The sequence below is a fragment of the Ammodytes marinus genome (genome assembly GCF_949987685.1).
Source record: "Ammodytes marinus genome assembly, chromosome: 6".
NCBI classification, from domain to species: Eukaryota; Metazoa; Chordata; class Actinopteri; order Uranoscopiformes; family Ammodytidae; genus Ammodytes; species Ammodytes marinus.
Genome location: NC_137235.1, coordinates 14,942,998 through 14,960,277, shown reverse-complemented (window position 1 = coordinate 14,960,277; position 17,280 = coordinate 14,942,998). Strand labels below are relative to the sequence as shown.

Below are 17,280 nucleotides of genomic sequence, written 5' to 3'. Positions count from 1 at the left end.
CATTGAGCCAATCTACTCACTTGCACTTGGGGTGTGTCGATTTCCCAACTTCCATTTTTTATTATGTTTTCGTTTTTATCTCTGTACTAATTTTAAAAAAGTTTGCTTTGAAGTTGTGCAGCTGCCTCCAGTGCATCCTAATGAGAACTGAGTCAGCATGGTGTATTCTGCTTGGGCCCACTTGAGCAAAGCGAAGGATATTTGTGTCACAAAGCTGGCTTTTCATTTCCAGTAAGTTCCCACTTCTGTAAGGCAGAAATACGCTATCATCCTTCTATAAATATGGAATGTGCTGAGTCACCCAGAGCGTTTTCCTCTGCCTCTCATTGATAATGAAATAACCCAGGAGAAGGAGCAGCTGACGTTGGTATATTGAACGGAGGGACGGCCCAGTGTGAGCTTGTTCGGTTTTAAGTTGGGGAATGTAAAAATGGTGTTTCAAAGAGTCTCATTACTTGATCACAGGAAGAAAAAAATAATATGACAGATCAGATTTGTGGAGAGATGAAGTCCCTTTAAAGTTGTGCGACATTGCCATCTACTGGACTTGTGGCAGAAAAACCCTGTTAAAGGATCCCAAAAGTGCTGTAATGCTGCCACATCCTGTTTTCTTTTCAAGTGTACCATGGAGCATGTTCAATGCACTGCCACTTGCCACATGTTACACAACAAAAATATTAGTTCCAGTTGATTAGTAGATTAATACACAAATGCAATATTTTTTTAAAGGAAATTTAAAGGACAGTATTCCATTATCCTTAACATGATATCAGCTCATGTCATTTATGAGATTTATAACTCTCTAGCAACTGTGGAAAATAAATACATTGGTATAGCTTTCTTAGCATCCAGTAAAATATATTCTCAGAAACCTCAGTAATAAAAACATACTATGTTTCTGGTATCTTTTGAATTATTTTTTAAACTGTTATGTTGCCTGTGCAAAGTGAAAATATTTAATGTTATTACATTGTGAATCTTTTAGCAACACATATGAAGTCAACATTTGCTTGATGTAGTTCACAGGATTTGTCTGGAACCAGTGTTGTTTCCAATGTTGGGCCCGAATGAAAGTTGAAGGAATATGGAAAGAATCATCGTCTAACCAAGATTTTATTCTGGATTTAAAACCAGACTGGTTGTGTTTGACTTGCATCACACCTCATTTCACAAACAAGAACAATGTGTATAGCAGGTTCTTTAGAATGTGTTCTATGCAGTCAGTGTGTTTGGTATGAACTGTCTGTTGCAACCTTCAAAGAAAACAATGTAGCTTCTTTTCAGTCTCCGGCCAGCAAACTATAACTCAAACAGGTGACATTTGGTGACTGCGCTGCTACTGCCGGTCCTGCTCACTCACATCAGAAAGGTCAGCTTGGTTGATTGTCAATTGTTTTTATCTACACTTACACCAATAAAAAAAATACTATTGTAAGTAATGGAACTTGTATAGGCCTACCACAAGCTGAGTACTCCAAACTGGCCACCACGGGAAGGTCTACAGATTTACTAGGCCTATTTTTTATGGTCTCGGTTTTGTAGAGGTGCCGGATGTTAAGCGACATTTTGGCCAATGCACCAGAGGGGATCATATATCCAGTGAGATCACATAGGCTGCACATGCTTTGACAAAAGAAAATATAAGTTCCATTATTTCCTGGGTCGGGCTCCATAAAACCCCTAATAAATGTCTGTATTGCTATTAACGGTCTCTCGGTTTATTGCAGTTGTTCATCGTACAGAATCCTGTCAGGGGCTCTGAGACAGATGTAGCGCTCACATCAGTGCCCCAGCGTGTGCATAATGCAATATATCTCCTCAGCAGACACAGCTGGTTGCACACTAAATGACTGTGTGTAAACAGTAGCATATGACTCCCTGAGGCCGACTTTATATGAGCTTCTTCAATTGCTTTTCTTGTGCTCTAGCTTGTGTAGTTTACGCTTCACTGTTCACAGTTTAATCTGTCTCTTTGAAGTTTAAGTTTTTTTCAGCAGAAATTTTGACTTGTCATAGCCTACTAGGAAAAGCACAGTAACTAATAACAAGATGGCTCCATTATGACAGTGTGAGTGAGCATGCACAACACTGGTCCCTGAAACTGAAGCAGCTAAATGGAATTCAGCCATTGTTCATTTTATAATTTTTCTCTGTGACATGTAGCCAATACAGGTTTTCTTTGAAAAGGGCCTATTCAAAGAGTTTATCATTCCATTACACAGTTGCAGACAATGTTAAAAAGAACATCACAAAATGGAAAAATAATATGTGCCCGCCCATTAGTTCAGTTAAGTCACTTAACTGAACTAATGGGCGGGCACATAAAGTCTATTGTTCCACGTGGTAAATGTTTCCTAAACAAACTTGACAAACTCATTCAACAGTGTACAAGAGAAAAACAAACAAGTTAAACAGACTAAGAGTAAAAATAAGACACAAAATAAGGTAGGCCTATGAGATCAGTGAAAACCTAGAAAAAAGCAACAGGGGCCAGGGCTACTACATTGCTGCAAAATAGAGCAAAATAAGCAATGTTACCACACACATCGACATAGGCCTACATTCCATTGCAATCTACTGTAACTCTTCATTAAAGGCTGGTGAGTAGGCTATCATAAAAGTCCCACGTGGGGACATTTTAAAGATGTCATCCATGTCTGTCAATTCTCTCTCTCTCTCTCTCTCTCTCTCTCTCTCTCTCTCTCTCTCTCTCTCTCATATCTCTCTTTCTTCTTTTAAAAATGTACCAGTATTTATTTAATGTAGGCTACAGCTGACGATCTTCATTTATGGAGCCTATTAGACCTTTTACATCACAATAATGTAAATGACAATGTCAGACCTTTTTCATCATGTCTTATTTCCTCTTCTCTGCCTTCGAGGCTACTCATAGGCTGATGGCTGTTGCTATGACACCGCCGTAGCTTCTGCGGACGCTTGAGAGTGAAGCATTGTGGGATACGCAGAACAGTTTGGTCCGAGATGCCTTGAACAGAAAGAAAACAATCTATTTTTAGAGTTTGAATGATAAAGCACCATCGAGATGAAGGTTGGTACCAGCGAAATTAATTTAACATGCCACCATTATTTCTAGTTTAACGCTTCCGTATTGAGTTTTATCACATTAATGGGCTTCAGCCAGCTAGCTAACATAGCTATAATGCTAACGGTAGCGTTATAGTTATAAATAGCCAACTTCTGGAAACCGAGCTTGTGGAAAGTTGATGGTTTACGTTGGGAAGCGTACGTTGAACCAGCAGAAGCATACAATACATTCAACGAATGCATCACGTTTGAGGTGTCATTTTTTAATTTTTTAGAAATTATCACGCACTTGTTTGGCTGAACAGCAAAGGTTTTTCACTCTGTATTTAGTGGGAAAATAGCTTATAGATTTAGGAACACTTCACTGGACACCTGTTGCGGATAACACATCGGTTTGTAAGGGGTGCTTAAACAAACAATGTATCTGACTATGTGCAACTGTAACTCAGCTGATTGACATTTCTATGGATATGCCTTTAACAAAACACTTTTTTCCGACAGTTAATTTTTTTGATCAGCAAATTTACAACGAGATTGCTTTTTGTCATAAAAACAATTCTTGAAGGGTGTTCCAAATTTGAATTATTAAGAGCATGTAAGCCCAGAGTTCATTCATATTAAATTCCTTCTCTCATTTTTTCCTCTGTAGAAAACTATAAATGCTTCTGTCTTTTCCAGAAGAATGGTTCTTAAAAGTGATTTTCGTGTCCACAGAGCGTTTTCATCCTCAACGACAAAGCCTGGGCAGGGTCTAGCCTGCTGTATATGTGGCAGAGAACCCTTGGTAATTATATCGCTGTTGCAGGGTGAGTAAACTGTTATGGTAGGAAATGTGGCCAAAACTGCGTAATAATCTGCTTTCTTTTTGATTTATCAGTACACTACCTAAATTGTGCATTGTATTACTAATCATACAGACAGGACAATTCAGTGAAAATTTTTGATCGACATGGACACAAGTGGACTGAAATCCCCCTTCCGGGGTAAGTGTGAGAACATAATTTATGCATACAATTTACTAGTCTATTAAAAAAAAATGTAGTTGGCTTGTTGTTTAAAAATATTTCACATCAAGCTCCTTCCCACTTTCACTTCTCTCTCCAGACGCTGTGTGGGAATGGACTGGGATAAAGATGGGGACATTTTGGCAGTGATAGCTGCAAAATCCAGTTCCATTTACCTGTGGGATGCCAGTGTCAATAAAACATCCCAGATAGACAGCGGCATGAGGTTTGAAATGCATGCAATTTGTTTCCAAAGACAAAGTTAGTATTGACAGCATAGACACTAATATTGAATCACTAGAACAGGCTAGATATCAAATGTCAATTGTAGCCTTTTCATACTTCCAGTCTTCTTGTATTTTGGACAACAGTAGTCTAATGATTGTTAACAGCTGTGTTTGTTTCTTGTTGTTGTTGTTGTTGTTGTTGGCTTCAACAGAGATCAGATGTCCTTTATCCTGTGGTCTAAGACGGGTCCGCTGTTGGCAGTCGGGACAGTCAAAGGAAACCTGCTGATCTACAATCAGCAAACCTCACGCAAGATCCCTGTACTGGGTAATACAAATTATGACACAACACACCGATACCAGTGTATGCTTTAGTTGGTCTTAAATCACCTACTCACTACTCTCTCTCTCTACATATGCTAGGTAAACATACCAAGAAGATCACCTGTGGTTGCTGGAGTGTTCAGAATCTACTGGCTCTGGGAAGTGATGACAACACTCTGAGCATCAGTAACCATGAGGGGGACACTGTCAGACAGGTAGCCACACACATGCATGAGTGCATAAACACAAAGGCGGCAAATATACTGTATATATATATACAGTAAATACTGTATATCCTCCTTCCCCTCGTTATGTAACTATACAGTTCATACATCATATTATTCAGGTGGACTTGAAATAAGTGCAACAGCCACATGTGCTTATTTGTCTAGGTCATTGACATGTCACAACAGTGCAGTATCAATAGTTAGTGGAGTAAAAAAAGATCCAGTTAACCTGTTCCCCCTTTTGCCAGACAACGCTTCGCGGTGAGCCCACTGAGGTTTACTTTTCGATGATGAAGACGGATGAAAGGTCCTCTCTAGGGGAGATTACTGTAAGTATGTGCATGTGTTTTCTGAAATTATCCAACCACTCTGATTTATCCACATGTTTCTTTTACATCACACATTTATTAAAACATGTTCACATATAGATGCATTAAAATGTTACACTTTTTGAAAGTGTGTATAAATTAAATAATTGTTTTAAACTTGACTTCATGACATACATTTACCTTCTTGCTTATATTAATCCTTCAGGTGAGCGTGTCTGTGGAAAAGAAGATACTGATGCTTTTCAATATCAACGACCCTGACAACCGGATAGAGTTGACCTTCCAGCGCCACTATGGGAGCATCGTGTCCTACCGCTGGTACTGTACATGGTCACACACTCTGGCACACCACAAATCACTGCTGCTGAACCATGGCATTGAGACATTTGTACTTAGTTAGTTCTTTTCCTCTGCTTGACTCTTCAAGGTACGGCGATGGGTATATACTGATTGGCTTCTCCCATGGGTACTTTGTGGTTATTTCCACTCACATAAAGGAGATTGGACATGAGCTCTATCAGGCTCACAATCACAAAGACAGTCTCAACAGTGTTGCCATCTCGCCAACGTTAAACAAGGCTGCCTCCTGTGGAGACAACAGGTACACATAGACTTTCAAAATAATTTTGATAATAATTCATATTCATTCATTCATTCATTCATTCATTCATTTTTTTTTGTGAAAGTGGACCCCTGTAAGTGAAGCCCTGTATTTGTTTCAGCATAAAGATCCATGAGTTGTCTGAGCTCAAAGACATAAGCAATGTAGTTCGGCTGGATGACGAGACCAAAGGTGAGACACTCATCTTTTCTACCTGTACTGTCAATGGGTTATGGTGAAAGCACCATCCATTTCTCCTTCATCTGCCTCGCTCTCCTCCAGGTCTGGACCAGCTGAGTTGGACAGATGACGGCCAGATGTTGGCGGTGTCCACACAGAAGGGGACGCTCCATGTCTTCCTCACCAAGCTGCCCATCCTGGGGGACAGCTTTGGGACCCGGCTGGCCTACCTCACCTCCCTGCTGGAGGTCACTGTGTCCAATCAGGTGGAGGGGGTGAGGACACGCACACACACGCACACGCACACACACACACACACACACACACACACACACACACACACACACACACACACACACACACACACACACACACACACATTGCATGGTATAACATGGTATTACATTATAAATCTCTACTTATACTAGAAGATTTTGTTAGAAATTGAATAAATGAATACAGGAATACAACAACAAATAATTCAGTCACTTTGCAGGAATGGGAATCGCTACAATACAAAAACACCGTGAACACCGCTGACTAGATTCAAAAATCATTCTTGGATGATCTGTGTCTTTCAGGAGAATCCCGTGGCCATAGATGTGGAAGTAGAGCCTACTTTCATCGCACTAGGACCATACCATGTGGCTGTGGGAATGAACAACAGAGCCTGGTTCTATGCCTTGGTAGACCAAGAACCCGGTGTGTTTTTGTGTGTGTGTGTGTGTGTGTGTGTGTGTGTGTGTGTGTGTGTGTGTGTACACGGGTGTTGCAAGGAGTATATTTCTTATCTCAAATGAGAATCTACCCCCCCTTTCCATCTCCACATCTTCAATTCCCTGCTGCTTTCTCTTCCTACCCATTTCCCCTTTCATCACCACACAGAAGCACACCCAATCACGGGCACACACCCACACACAATCACACACAAATATGTGTGGGTGTGATGGGTTAACCATGAAAAGCATATGATATAGTGTTTAGATATTTGTTTCATCTGATAATAAAGTGACTCTATGTACTTTTCTTTTTTTTCTTCCCATTTTATCTCTGTGCTTTTCTTTTGTTTTTCTATTGCATGTGTTTTCCCATTACTATGCAAAATATATAAAAATAAAGTTAAAAAAATCATATATTTGTTTCATCATGTATGATTGGATGACGATCACTAAAGTGTTTTGTGTCACTCAGGTTTTAACAGGCTGAAGGACATTGAGTATTTGGGGACGATAGCCAGCATGTGCCTTAACTCAGACTACGCAGCGGCGCTGTTTGAGGGAAAAGTTCAACTACACATGGTGAGTCATCAATGTGTCAGTGCTTTGTTTCTCTTTTTATTGACCAATTAATTATTATTGAGCATAAATATCCTGCAGGTAGTGGTTGAATGTAAATAAGTACATTTACTCAGGTAATATTTTTTTATTTAAAGGTCCCATATTATGCTAAATGCACTTTTTAAATGTGTTCCAACATATCCATGCGTCCACGGTGTGCCTAGAGACTGCCAAAATATTAAAGAAAATAACAATCTCTCCTTTTCTCACTCTCCCCTTTTCTGAAACCCCCACCCCTCCCCCCAAAAACACTCCAGTCAGAATTATCCCCTTTTCTGACCTCACAAACCGTAAAGCCAGAAGCTTCCACTGTGCAGCCCACACCCCTATTTTTTATTGGTCCACGGCCCTGACAGACAGAGGGCGAGGCGTATCTGGCTTCGCTTCCGGACAGGGGGCGGGGGCAGCTCAAAGATTGTATATTTACGAGGGGACCTGCAACTCTTTTTTAAAAAATAGGCCATTGTGAGATTAGCTGAACATCAGCATAGTACAATAAATTATCTGAAAGTTTTTTTCAGCAAACAATTAAAGAAAAACGTATTAGGGACCACTAAGACCATATAATATGGTGTATAATAGAACCGAAAAGTGTATAATATGGGAGCTTTAATAATCAAGTAAAAGTTCCAACTTCAGCATTTCTGTTTTATATACCTCCACTAAACTTATTTTACAACTGTACATAACTGTAATAAAGTAGTCACAGTGGCTCACACTTAAAAAAATACTGTTTTTTTTTTACTTAAACAAAGGATCTGAATACTTCTCCCACCACTGACTACTGGTGTGTGTGTGTTTAGATTGAAGGCAAAGACCAGGAGGAGAGCAAGCAGATGAAGTTGTTTCCAGACGACGATAGAAAAGGTCGGATCCTCTGTCACGCCCTCACCGCTGACTTCCTCTACTACGGCACTGATGTAAGGCGCTATTTAGTTCAAGCACGTTTTCTCTAGACTTTTCTGTAGCCTTGTTAATTGAAGCAAGTGTCTCGAGTTTACAACAAAGCTGCTTCACAAACAGTGAGTGGGAGCTTTACTCTGACCACTGATGTTTACAATTAATGAATCCCGATGTCCCTCCCTATATTTGTTCAATACAAAAGAGTATATTGATAGTATGTATAGTATACAGTTATATACAGTGTTCTTCCATGTGTTCTCTTTTCATTATCTTCCCCTTCTTCCTCGCCTTTTATTTTTCTAACGGATTGACCCTGCTCTGTCTCTACATGTGTTTTTTCAGTCAGGTAATGTGGTGTGTGTGTTGGTGGAAGACTGGGAGACTGTGAGCAGCTACAGCCACTCCCTCGGTGTGAGGAAAGTGTTCCCCGACCTAAATGGCACGCGGCTGGTTTTCATCGATGACAAGAATGGCGGCTTCCTGCTCTCCCCTTCCAATGTCAGTACACGTGGTGACTTGAAACATTCTACTGTACCAATACAAACAGCTCAACATGCAGTCCAAGGTTTCTTTGCACTCTGATCTAATCACTTGGTGCTACGAGGAACATTTTAAATATTTCTGGAACATTCTCAACGAGATCATCAGTGCAAGAAATGCTACGTTTATATAGTTTTTCTTAATGCTTTTGTCATGGGTGCGCTCACCCATGACAAAGGGATTCAAAATCAGGGATTCAAAATCATGGTCAGACAATATGCATTGATATGTCATAGGTAACAGATAATAAAATGAATTATTTAAATACTTATAATAAAGTTTATTTATATGGCACTTATTCAGAGATTATAAAGTGCTTTACGAGGAAAAAGCTGTGTGATTGACAATGTGTGTGTGTGTGTGTGTGTGTGTGTGTATTTGTGTGTGTCTCCGTCTCCAATCCAGGCAACAGACTTCTGCTTGGAGCTGCCCAACTTCTCTCCCACCATCACAGGAGTGCTGTGGGACAACTGGCATGCTGACAGAGGGGTGTTTGTAGCTTATGATGATGACAAGGTCTATACCTACGCCCTGCATAAAACCACCATATACGGTAGGGCGATGCCACACCATCACAAGCACAAACAAGCACACACTCGCGCACCCACACACACACACACACACACACACACACACACACACACACACACACACACACACACACACACACACACACACACACACACACACACACACACACACACACACACACACACACAAACAAACACTTGTACCTCTCTGACATTTACCTCCAACATAAAATCAGTAACGGTGCCAAGTGCCAAATGGCTTCTGGTTATTTTCAAATGCTCAAAAGTCTTTATGAGAGAAAAGCGAAGAGTTAATTTTCACTTAATTTCCTTTTCTTTCACTCTGTCTGCCTAGGTCCCCGGGTGGTGCTGGTGGGAAGTACCGCACTCCTCTTTTCCCAGAAGCCTTTGCTCATGCACAATGGGGAGCTGACATGTCAGACGGCGAGTGGCAAGACCAGTGAGGTGGCTCTGAGCACACACTCCTTCCTCAAGAACGAGACCAACTTGTCGACAGATTCACACTCGGAGCTCAGCAATCAGCTTGAACAGGCACTCAAGCTAAAGAGGTCAGCCATGTTGGAAATACATGTCACGTATGCTACGATAACCTGTGCTTCCGGTTGAAAAAAAAGCCTAAGCCATTTTTAAAATATTTGATTAATTTTTAGTTTTCATAAAACAGTATCTCCAAATGAAGAGTGTAATTGAAGACAAAAAAAAAGTTTTCCTTAAATGCTAAAATACACATAAACAGTATATATAATAATTGGAGAAATTAAAATTATAGAGTATTTACAAAATGATGGGTTTTTGCATGTTCATACAGTTAAAATAAGTAATAAAAGTTGCAGTGAAACAGGACTTTTCCAGTGCTTTATGTGTTTTAACACTGTACTGAAAGGCATTGTAGGGCTTCACAATAATGTAATGGAATTTTAAATGGTTTATGTATTGGAGTGGAAAAGTGAAACATATGTATCTTCATCTGTGTGTGTGTGCGTGCGTGCGTGCGTGCGTGCTTGTGTGTGTGTCTAGGTTCCAAGAAGCCTTGAATCTATGTAAGTCTGCAGGTAGTAACGTGGACTGGGCAGAATTAGGGAATGCCTGTCTGGTCCACATGGAGGTGGAGCTGGCCATCCAGGTCTACCGTATGAGTGGCAATGTGGGCATGGTCCTGTCACTGCATGGGATCCAGGTACAACACACACACTAAACACGCTTCACATGTGACTTCCTCTTGACAACAGACAGTGGTTCAATATATTCTGATAACACCCCCCCGTCTCTGTCTCTCCCTTCATCCAGGGTATAGAGGACATGAATCTACGGGCAGGACATTTGGCCATGTTTCTAGGTGAATACAACCTGGCCCAGGACCTCTATCTGTCCTCCAGCTCCCCAATCGTTGCACTGGAGGTAAAAAGCATGCATACTTTTAAGAGTTACCTGTCTTGTGTATGTGTCCACGTCATGTTTGTTAGTAGGAAGAAATAATCATGTAATTCCGTATCATTCTGCATTGTATGTTTTCATTCACTGCACATGTAAATATAAAGCTAAAGATTGTAAATGTAAACTCAAATTCAAACCAACGTTGTGTGTGTGTGTGTGTGTGTGTGTGTGTGTGTGTGTGTGTGTGTGTGTGTGTGTGTGTGTTTTAGATGAGGCGAGACCTGTTGCATTGGGACAGCGCCCTTATGTTAGCCAAGAGGTTAGCAGAAGACCAAATCCCATTCATATCCAAAGAATACGCTGTCCATCTAGAGTTTATGTAAGTACACACACAAACTCACACATACACACTTTTGAAATAACGTATCAATCCACACTCTATCTGAACCACTCAGGCTCTCTCTCTCTTTGTAGTGGGGACTATGTGAATGCTCTTGCACACTATGAAAAGGGCATGACCCACAACAATAAAGTAAGTCCAACGTAGTCTTTCACTATCACTATACAAATGATATGTGACCTCAGTAACTGTCAAACTGTGTACACAGTAACAAATACCAATTTTTTTTGCTTTTAATTTATTTAAATTTTTACCCCAAATTATTTCTATCAGTTATTTTACAAGTTTCACATCTAAATGATTTAAACCATTACTTATTCATCATAAATCCTACCACCTCAGTCCCAGGAGCATGACGAGGCGTGTCAAGCAGGTGTAGCCAGGATGTCCATCCGAATGGGTGATATCAGGAGAGGAGCCGCTCAGGCAATCCAGCACCCAAGTAGAGTCCTCAAGAAGGAATGTGGAGCCATACTGGAGAGCATGAAGGTAGAGAGGCATACTTCTGCCTTAAAGTTTTATTTTTCATTCCCGTTATAGGATAGTTTTCCAGTCATGTGATGTGTTTATGTTTTATAGTGTTTGCTTCTTGGGACAGAGCACGTATCTGAGCACTAACTAAGGTTTTTGAACCTCTTGGGTGTTAATCTCATCTCCTCTTCTTTGCTTTTCTTTTTCTCTCTTCCAGCAATTCTCCGAAGCCGCTCAGCTCTACGAGAAAGGCCAGTATTATGAGAAGGCTGCGTCGGTCTACATCCGTTGCAAGAATTGGTGAGACAAACGGCAGCGCACGGCCAACACTCGGGGCAACATTCTCTCCTACTACAAATCAACTTCAATTTTTATTCTGTTCTCAGGGCGAAGGTGGGAGAGTTGCTTCCACAAGTCACCTCCCCCAAGATCCACCTGCAGTACGCCAAGGCCAAGGAGGCGGACGGCAAGTAAGGTTCTTAGTTTGAATGTGTGTTAGGTGGGAAGGTTAACGAAACCACTGAAGGAGAAGCAGATATAATGTAGGGCTGTGTGTGCACCAGGTACAAGGAGTCTGCACGGGCCTACGAGAGCGCAAAGGACTGGGACAACGTGATACGCGTGCTGCTGGACCACCTCAACAACCCAGAGGACGCTGTTCGCATCGTCAGGGAGACGCAGAGTATCGACGGAGCCAAGATGGTCGCCAGGTAGGGACAAATAGGAGCACAGGTGTACACAAACAACCAAAAAACAAATAGTTTTGTACTTAATTAATGTTTTGTTTTTTTCTCCAGCCCTTAAATGTATTCCTTAATTCTCTCAAGTATTTAGGTTATATATATTTACAAATATAGATTGATTAGTAAGTTATTTATTATCAATTATCTCTCATCAGTCCCCTCGGCTAAAAAAGAAGTGACTACACCTCCACTGGATCTGGCCAAAGTAAAGGAGATGCTTTATAAGATGCTACTTATTTGATGTGTGACCTTGTTTAATCATATTCTCTATCAGTATCTCAGCAGTGACAGTGTCCATGTTCACACAGAACCAGGGTTGTTGTCTTGTCTATTGACATATTAAATAATAAACAAATCAAAAGTTATACATAACCACTTGTTTTTACATCGCCTACCATTTCATCAGCAATTTGACACGTTATAACTTATCATTGTTACTTCCTAGTGTTGTGCGACTAATGATTATTTCCACTGCAGATTCCTGTGTTAGTATTTTATCTTGATTGATTGTTAGGGCTATAAAATCTATTGAAAAGGTTCGACCAAGAGTTCAAAGATATTCAAATTCAAATGATATAAAACACAGAAAAGATGCTAATCTGTCCATTTGAGAACCTCGAACAACCAAAGGTTGGCATATGGAAGTAAATGAGTGTCATCGGATTTTGAAAATAAAAAGCCATTGAATTTTAAGCACTGAATATTTATGCATTGAAATAACGTATCTGAATTTTTTGCAGCATTGAAATAATGTATCTGAATTTTTTGCCGCATTGAAATAATGTATCTGAATTTTTTGCCTCTGAATTTAACTCATTACATTTTAAACAACTAATTTTCACCTTTATTTTACAATGTTCTCAAATTCAAAATCAAATATTCAACGTTAAAAAATGAAACGTGCCAAATTCAACTGCAAAATCCCATGTATGAAATTCAGAGTAAAACTTTGGGGATCCAAGGAAGAGCAATCGATCATAGATGCTAGATCGCGTTCAAACAAAGAGAGCTAGTGGGAATATTAGCTCGTTGCCTTGGATACCCCTGACTGATGCAGGAAGGCAAATCAGGTTTTAGCCATGTCAAACGGCAACGCAAGTAACGATGGTGCTTCGGTGAGTACAAACATGTTTCTATATATATGCTAGCCATTATATTCTTCCCTATATAGAAACATGTTTGTACTCACCCAAGCACCCAATTTTTTAACGTTGAATATTTGATTTTGAATTTGAGAACATTGTAAAATAAAGGTGAACATTTGTTGTTTAAAATGTAATGAGTTAAATTCAAAGGCAAAAAATTCAGATGCATTATTTCAATGCGGCAAAAAATTCAGATACGTTATTTCAATGCATAAATATTCAGTGCTTAAAATTCAATGGCTTTTTATTTTCAAAATCCGATGACACTCATTTACTTCCATATTGGCATCTCTTTTTTTTTTTTAAGATATTTTTTTTGGCTTTTTTCATGCTTTATTGATAGTGTAGAGACAGAGTTGAAATAGGGCAGAGAGGGGAGTGACATGCAGAGATTGGCTGGAATCGAACCCGGGTCCGCTGCTGGCCGAGGCCCATGGGGGGGGGACCTACCAACTGAGCTAAGGGCGTCCCCCATATTGGCATCTCTGAATGATTAATAAATGACTTGAACGATGGCACCACAGCGTTGTTTCTAACTGCTGCGGACCAATTACTCAACCACTTCTTATTCTTTCCTATTTTCCCCATTTGTGTAAGAAACCTTGAACACGTGTTTGTGTGCGTCTCAGGTTCTTCCTGCGTTTGAACGACTACGGCTCAGCCATCCACTTTCTGGTGCTGTCTCAGTGCAATGATGAAGCTTTCCAACTGGCGCAGCAGCACGGACAAATGGAGGTCTATGCAGACATCATCGGTCAGTGTTTGGGGGGTGTATGAATGTGTAAACAACAGAACACAGACCATTTCACCGCTTGAAACAATTAAACGTATTTCATGTTGCTGTATTTGCTTATGATTTTCTCACGATGCGTCTCCAATGTAAGTTGGCTGTTAACTGTGTGTTCTTCAGGTCCTGAGGCAACGCAGGAGGACTACCAGAGCATCGCTCTCTACTTTGAGGGAGAGAAGAAACACCTGCAGGCTGGCAAGTTCTTTCAGAAGTGTGGACAATACAGCAGAGTAAGAACTCTCCCTTTTTACACTGATTTTATATGTTCCGTGCTGAGAGTTATTGACTTTGACGTCCACTCAGTGTGACCCATCTATTCTGTTGGGACATTATTTTCTTTCTCTTTGTCCACCGTTGCTCAGGCCTTGAAGCACTTCCTGAAGTGTCCCAACACAGATGACAACCTGGCTGTTGAGATGGCTATAGAGACGGTGAGAGCTGCGTGTGTCAGGCTGATATCACAGTGCAAGTACAACATGATGTGACCATTCAGTGGAGTGTTTTTGGATGTACTGTATTTATGAATGTGTATTTTTAGGTGGGTCAGGCCAAGGACATTTCTCTGACCAATCAGCTGATAGATTACCTGATGGGAGAGAGCGACGGTATGCCAAAGGTAAATATTTCACTGGAACACTGCAGTGACTAGCAACATTTCACCATTTTGTCATTCCATCTTTTTTTTTCTGTGGAGGTTTGTTTTAGGTCTCTTAGCATCAGCTTTGCAAACATTTCAATAAAAAATCCTATATACATTATAGTTGTACAATAGTTAAATAATAATAGTACTTAAAATTGTAGAAAACATTTTGAAGGCTCTTTATTTTAGTCCAGCATCACTGCTTTTGATTTCCAATGAGTTTGCTAAGTTGAGATGCTACACTGCAGTTGACTCTCCCCGTGTGGAGTGCAGCCACGGGTTTTAGAATAGCTGAAGCATGTTACACAAACAATGCTCACACCAGCTGAATGGAAGCTGCAGCAGCACTATTTCACCCTCTGAATCAGTTCAGAAATCGATGAAAGCATCACTGTTGACAAAGCTGGTGATGGTAAATTGACTTCTCTTGACTCTTCCCAGGATGCCAAGTACCTGTTCCGTCTGTATATGGCGTTGGAGCAGTACAGGGAGGCTGCTCGCACCGCCATCATCATCGCCAGAGAAGAGCAGTGTGCAGGTATTGACATATCCACACAAACAGCAACCAAATAGCTGTGTACCAATGATGTCAAGCATAGCCCGTTACACAACCATGATAATCGATGTTTGGTAATCAAATGTGATTTTTTTTATGCATCTGTAATCCACTCTTTTGCTTGTTACTCCCCACAGGGAACTACCGCAATGCCCATGACGTGCTGTTCAGCATGTACACAGAGCTGCAGGCCCAGAAGATTAAAATCCCTGCTGAGATGGCCACAAATCTGATGATCCTCCACTCCTACCTTCTGGTCAAAGTCAGTCCAGCTGAAATCCATTTATTTAGTTATTGACCGTCTGGATTTGTTTTAATAACTGGTTATAGGCATTTTTATGTATTAAGTAGGTAGCGACAGTAGAAAGATGATGAACGAAGATAAGTTCTGCAGTCTTGAAAATGGGGCGGACAAGATCATGTTTAATACAGAAATACTGGTTCTCTACTCAAAGGCATTCATAGTTCTCACCATCACAACTACTACTCAATAAGTTATTTATTTCATAGATCCATGTAAAGAGGGGAGACCATCTGAAAGGGGCACGCATGCTCATTCGTGTCAGCAACAACATCAGCAAGTTTCCAGCACGTGAGTCCACACAGAGAATTACCCTTTTGTAATGTCCCCTAATGTAAAAAAGTAGAACAAATAAATGTAAAGGTTAAAAAGCTTTAATAAAATGAAATACTGAAATGTAAAAACTGTTCCACTGAACTAGTCTCATCTTCGTGTTTGTTTGTGTGCGTAGATGTTGTGCCCATCCTGACGTCAGCAGTTATTGAATGTCACCGCGCTGGCCTGAAGAACTCAGCCTTCAGCTTTGCCGCCATGCTGATGAGACCAGAGTATCGAAATGAGATCGACCCAAAGTACAGGAAGAAGATCGAGGCTATGGTTCGGTGAGATACGGAAAAAGTCCACACTGCGTTTTTTTCTTGTTATTTTCACTCTAACATTTTTCAGACTCTTTCTCCTGCTCTTTCCTCACCTCCACCACAAATACTCCTTCATCAATATTTTACCTCATCTGTCCCATTGTTGCCTTCTTCCTATGACTCTCCAATATTTAAATTCTTAACTTTTTTTTACATGTACGGCTCCCACACAGACGTCCAGATACATCCGAGCTGGAGGAGGAAACTACTCCGTGTCCCTTCTGCGGTGTCCAGCTGCCTCAGAACGAACTGCTGTGCATCTCCTGCAAGAACAACCTGCCCTACTGCATTGCCACGGTACAAACACACACCCATACACACACACAATTTCTTTTAAACAAAATAGTTTCCACTATACTTATACGTTTGTTATATTCCTCAGGGTCGTCATATGCTGAAAGAAGACTGGTCTGCATGTCCTCACTGTGAATTCCCTGCTCTCTACTCACAGTTTATTCTGTAAGTGAAGTATGCATATACATACATCAGGTAGTTAACAATGAAAAATGTCCATGAGTCCTCTTTCGCACGTTTAAATATACTTGAAGATTTACAGGTTTCAATCTTTTAATTTGTATCTTTCCTTTCTTTACCGCAAAAAAACATTTTTAGTTACATTTTAAAATGTGCTTTAATTTACAAATCTATACTGAACTGTTTGTGTGTCCAGGTTGCTGGAGACCGAGACAGTGTGTCCCATGTGCTCAGAGACTCTGACCGTCAAACAGGTGAAGAAGATCTCCGACTGTTCCAAATACCTGCAGACTGATGAACTGGATCAATGAAGAAGAAGAAACTATCAAATGTATATGTCAGTCTGATGAAAGAATTTCTAATTGTTTAAATACGTGAAACATATATTTTGGATGGAACGTGTGCAGCTTTTAGTTTTGTAAGGTGTGAAAATCATAGGAGTCAAACCAAATAAAGAATACAATGTAAAGTAAGTTGAAC

General features: G+C 40.4%; 1 protein-coding gene across 1 annotated transcript; it reads left to right on the top strand.

The window, feature by feature from the left end:
- The first annotated feature begins 2,947 nt into the window (after positions 1-2,947).
- Positions 2,948-17,183, top strand: wdr19 (WD repeat domain 19). The gene is made up of 36 exons (XM_080029769.1): positions 2,948-3,049; positions 3,760-3,851; positions 3,963-4,028; positions 4,150-4,275; positions 4,489-4,604; positions 4,700-4,815; positions 5,076-5,156; positions 5,362-5,474; positions 5,584-5,757; positions 5,879-5,949; positions 6,040-6,212; positions 6,519-6,639; positions 7,129-7,235; positions 8,078-8,194; positions 8,520-8,675; positions 9,123-9,270; positions 9,603-9,816; positions 10,286-10,445; positions 10,556-10,666; positions 10,912-11,021; positions 11,117-11,174; positions 11,385-11,531; positions 11,731-11,813; positions 11,900-11,983; positions 12,077-12,223; positions 14,031-14,155; positions 14,312-14,421; positions 14,554-14,622; positions 14,730-14,807; positions 15,273-15,369; positions 15,525-15,649; positions 15,898-15,979; positions 16,140-16,290; positions 16,500-16,623; positions 16,709-16,785; positions 16,997-17,183. The coding sequence occupies exons 1-36, from the start codon at positions 3,044-3,046 to the stop codon at positions 17,109-17,111; spliced, it is 4,050 nt and encodes a 1,349-aa protein (XP_079885895.1). The 5' UTR covers positions 2,948-3,043; the 3' UTR covers positions 17,112-17,183.
- The last annotated feature ends 97 nt before the right edge of the window (positions 17,184-17,280 follow it).

Excerpts from the sequence above, each read along its gene's own strand:
- wdr19 (XM_080029769.1), top strand. Across the intron at positions 5,950-6,039 it reads GCTGGATGACGAGACCAAAG|GTCTGGACCAGCTGAGTTGG; the intron begins GTGAGACACTCA and ends GCTCTCCTCCAG. Across the intron at positions 9,271-9,602 it reads GCATAAAACCACCATATACG|GTCCCCGGGTGGTGCTGGTG; the intron begins GTAGGGCGATGC and ends CTGTCTGCCTAG.